The sequence below is a fragment of the Procambarus clarkii genome, chromosome 86 (genome assembly GCF_040958095.1).
Source record: "Procambarus clarkii isolate CNS0578487 chromosome 86, FALCON_Pclarkii_2.0, whole genome shotgun sequence".
Classification (NCBI taxonomy): Eukaryota; Metazoa; Arthropoda; class Malacostraca; order Decapoda; family Cambaridae; genus Procambarus; species Procambarus clarkii.
The window spans coordinates 22,294,947-22,299,693 of record NC_091235.1 but is presented as its reverse complement, the minus strand read 5'-3'; the positions used below and the strand labels follow the sequence as shown (position 1 = coordinate 22,299,693).

The following is a 4,747-nucleotide window of genomic DNA, read 5'->3' as shown; positions in this document are numbered from 1 at the left end:
GATTATCCATTAAAGAAAACAGGATTTACCATTAAAGGATCACTCACGTGGTCACAAATGAAACTAGGCGGAAAAAATACCGAAAAGAATTACCTATAGATACGATATAACTTTCGACTGGCTAATGGTCATGTTGTACTCTAAATCTTGTGAAAAAGTTAATTATCTAATTCTTTTTGCGTTGCGTGTATTTAAATCTAGAAATTAATATATTTATATTTATCCAGATCTTTTAGGAAAAATCTGGGTAAATACTGGTTCGGTAACAGGGCTGTTGATTTGTGTAACCAATTACCGCGTAACATAACAGAAGCAGGATCCCTTGATTGAACAAATCCACAAGGGCCGTGATGAGGGTTCGAACCTCATCACGGCTCTTGTGGACTAGTTCATTTGATGTATCACGCTATTGTGATTTCTGTGTGTATCTCTTGATTGTTTCAAGCGTAGGTTAGACTGAATGAGATTGGGTGGATATAAATAGGAGCTGCCTCGTATGGGCCAATAGGCCTTCTGCAGTTACCTTCATTCTTATTCCCTTATGTTCTTATTATCAGAACGAGGAATAAGTATTTTAACGATTTATATATCAACTTGTGCAACAATTTCTCGAAGGAGATGATTTATGGGTTTAAATATTAGAGTTTAGATCACCTAAAGACATTTTAAACAATAACCGCTGCTACAACCTGACCGAAATCTAGAATCGATAATAAACACATTCGAAAAACAGAACCTCTACATATGGGTTCTTATATGTGTGAAAGCTGTTGTCTCAAGTAAGGGCCAGGAGCTAGAGACTACTATCATCGGGAGAGAAATAGAAATCATGAACAGTAACAATATAAAATTAATCCGTTACGAAGTAATGTTTAAGCAAAAGATGTCAGGTCCAAGAGACAAAGAAAGGAACAGAGATAAATACAATTTACTGCCCGGGAAAAGGGGTTGTTGTTGTTATAGATTCAGCTACTCGGAACAGGTTCCAAGTAGCACGGGCTATGGTGAGCCCGTAACTTACCTGGCACAGGAGCGGGGCGCGGGAAAAGGGGTTGTGAATGCATAGCGCGCTCTGCTGACCTTGAGGGTAGGTAAGTGTGGCTTGTGAAGCCCCTCTTCCATCCACAGGATAGCAGACAGACTAAAAATGTTTCTTACTCAGATCCATATAACCCAATTTGTTGGAGAACTCAGCAGAGATTTGAAAATTTAAACCACAGGCAAGCGATGAGTCACAATAACGTGACTAAAGTAAGTTGACCAGACCACACACTAGAAGGTGAAGGGACGACGACGTTTCGGTCCGTCCTGGACCATTCTCAAGTCACAATCGACTTGAGAATGGTCCAAGACGGACCGAAACGTCGTCGTCCCTTCACCTTCTAGTGTGTGGTCTGGTCAACTTAAACCACAGGTAAAATGAACATCATATTTAACGCCGATGGCCTCATTGTCACACCAGATAAATTAGTTTGCGAATCAACAGTTTCTCTCTTTGTGAAGGACGCGTATCACATTAAATTCTAATGTTTATAATACTGGGTGGAATTTCACCTGCTGTGTATCCTCACAGAACACGTTATTATATACCTCAAGGGATTTGTTGACATTTAAGCTTGGCTCTGTGTACGCGTTCGAGGCCCTAATATTTGTTTATTTTCAGGGAACGCGCGCAAATGCTGTGACATCAGTTATGTCTCTTTACGAAAATAAGTCTACATCAGCGCTTCTGAAGTGTAATATTACATTCGTATCATGCTTAGAAAAGGAAATGTATATGTTTATCTCTCAGAATGTTCGGTAATATGTTTATTGTTTGTGATGTGTGTCTATGTCTGTATTAACACGATGTACTGAACGGGGTGAGAATAGCTTGAGTTACCTCATCCCTTTGTGTGTATTTTACCTCAATAAGCTTATTTCAATTTCAATGCTTAGAAAACATGCGTTAAAATAACATGAAATATAAAATATGTTATATTTAATATAATACAAAATATATTTCAATATTTCGAACACAATATTTTTTGTATGAACAGGTGAACTGTATGCAAATTTTATTTCTATTGTTCACCTGTTGAAAAGGATTCAGTGCGGGGGTGAAGATAGTTTTCTATCTACACCACTACACTATCTACACTATTTTGTCTTGTTTACTATCGTAAGTCTATGTACAAAAATACGTCTAACACGTTAGTTTGAATTATAATTATGAATACATTAACATCACAGATATTTACTGCCTGGCAGCAAAGTTTTAAAGTCACTCAGGTTATCTTGAGATGATTTCGGGGCTTAGCGTCCCCGCGGCCCGGTCCTCGACCAGGCCTCCACCCCCAGGATGCAGCCCGTGACAGCTGACTAACACCCAGGTACCTATTTTACTGCTAGGTAACAGGGGCATAGGGTGAAAGAAACTCTTGCCCATTGTTTCTCGCCGGCGCCTGGGATCGAAGCCAGGACCACAGGATCACAAGTCCAGCGTGCTGTCCGCTCGGCCGACCGGCTCCCTCCAGGAATCCATTTCCAGCCCTTGAGGCTACACTTGATTGTCTACATAGTGTTACCGATTGAACAAGATTAACCATTACTCAACGCAACTGTTGCGGCTTATCAGATCCATCAAGGGACGGCCATTTCAGTACTCACATAGTTATGCTTGCGGGGGTTGAGCTTCGGCTCGTTGGTCCCGCCTCTCAACTATTAATCTACTGGTGTACACGTTCCAGTGATGCCCAAAGAAACACAGCAGAATGAATGAGACTGAGAAACATAAACTCAATGCCGACGAGGAGTCACAATAACATGGCTGAAATATGTTGACCAGACCACACACTAGAAAGTGAAGGGACGACGACGTTTCGGTCCGTCCTGGATCATTCTCAAGTCGATTGTCGACTTGAGAATGGTCCAGGACGGACCGAAACGTCGTCGTCGCTTCACCTTCTAGCGTGGTTTGGTCAACACATAAAACCCAATATTAGGGAGAAGCAAAATAGTAGCAAGGCAGGACAGATATGATCAATGTTAATCATTCATCTCACATGGTCAGCCTAGAGAGATAATCCCATCAGATGAGCTTCACAAGACGCGCTCTGAGTGATCCATCTGAGATAAGACGGTTTAGCAATCTCTTTCGGCGTGTCTATCAGCACCCCGGGTCCAGATTTCTCAGAGGAGAAATATGCAATATGCAAAATAATATGCAAAATATGTCTTGAGAGGGTTTCATTACGGGGCTCACCATAGCCCGTGCTACATGGACACTTCGTTCTGAGTACCTAAATCTTAAGGAACAACTTGTCTTGAGAGTCAGTAGGCAACCTGTGTGGTCTCTTAAAAAATATATATATATAAATATATTGTTACCTAATAAGTGCTGAAAGATTGATTAATAATATTATAATACTGAACATTTACTGGGCGCAAAACATCATACCGACCAGAAGATGGTTCAAGAATTATCATATTTAGATACAATATAAAAAATTAAGAATAGCGGCTTGTTCGACGAGGCGTGACGACCTAGTCAGGGCATGGGTGGGCCGCTGTGTGATGCTGAGCTCCTGCAGCTGTGTGATGCTGAGCTCCTGCAGCTGTGTGACGCTGTGTTCCTGCAGCTGTGTGACGCTGTGTTCCTGCAGCTGTGTGGTGCTGTGCTCCTGCAGCTGTGTGACGCTGTGTTCCTGCAGCTGTGTGACGCTGTGTTCCTGCAGCTGTGTGACGCTGTGTTCCTGCAGCTGTGTGACGCTGTGTTCCTGCAGCTGTGTGACGCTGTGTTCATGCAGCTGTGCGGTGCTGTGTTCCTGCAGCTGTGTAATGCTGAGTTCCTGCAGCTGTGTGGTGCTGTGCTCCTGCGGCTGTGTGGTGCTGTGCTCCTACAGCTGTGTGGTGCTGTGCTCCTGCAGCTGTGTGGTGCTGTGCTCCTACAGCTGTGTGATGCTGAGCTCCTACAGCTGTGTGGTGCTGTGCTCCTACAGCTGTGTGATGCTGAGCTCCTACAGCTGTGTGGTGCTGTGCTCCTACAGCTGTGTGATGCTGAGCTCCTACAGCTGTGTGGTGCTGAGCTCCTGCAGCTGTGTGGTGCTGTGCTCCTGCGGCTGTGTGATGCTGAGCTCCTGCAGCTGTGTGGTGCTGTGCTCCTGCAGCTGTGTGATGCTGAGCTCCTGCAGCTGTGTGGTGCTGTGCTCCTGCAGCTGTGTGATGCTGAGCTCCTACAGCTGTGTGGTGCTGTGCTCCTGCAGCTGTGTGATGCTGAGCTGCAGCTGTGTGATGCTGAGCTGCAGCTGTGTGATGCTGAGCTGCAGCTGTGTGGTGCTGTGCTCCTGCAGCTGTGTGGTGCTGTGCTCCTGCAGCTGTGTGATGCTGAGCTGCAGCTGTGTGATGCCTTGAGAGAAGCAGCGACTAGCTGTTGTTGTTATAGATTCAGCTGCTCGGAACAAGTTCCAACAAGTAGCACGGACTATGGTGAGCCCGTAACTTACCTGGCGCAGGAGCGGTGCTGTGTGTGAGCGACTATCTCTCCCTGCTCTGTCATGTGCTGGAGAGGTATGGTAGCCGCCTCACCTCCCCCCCCCCCCCCCAGGCCAACCACTTGGGCTGGACGGTAGAGCGACAGGTCTCGCTTCATGCAGGTCGGCGTTCAATCCCCGACAGTCTAAGTGGTTGGGCATCATTCCTGTACCCCGTTACATCCCAAATCCTTATCCTGACCCCTTCTAAGTGCTATATAGTCGTAATGGCTTGG

The 4,747-nt window shown here is 45.1% G+C and overlaps 1 protein-coding gene across 1 annotated transcript; it reads left to right on the top strand.

Annotated features, from left to right (window-relative positions):
* The first annotated feature begins 3,536 nt into the window (after nucleotides 1-3,536).
* LOC138358818 (uncharacterized) lies at nucleotides 3,537-4,511 on the top strand. The gene has a single exon (XM_069316995.1). The coding sequence runs from the start codon at nucleotides 3,537-3,539 to the stop codon at nucleotides 4,509-4,511; it is 975 nt and encodes a 324-aa protein (XP_069173096.1).
* The last annotated feature ends 236 nt before the right edge of the window (nucleotides 4,512-4,747 follow it).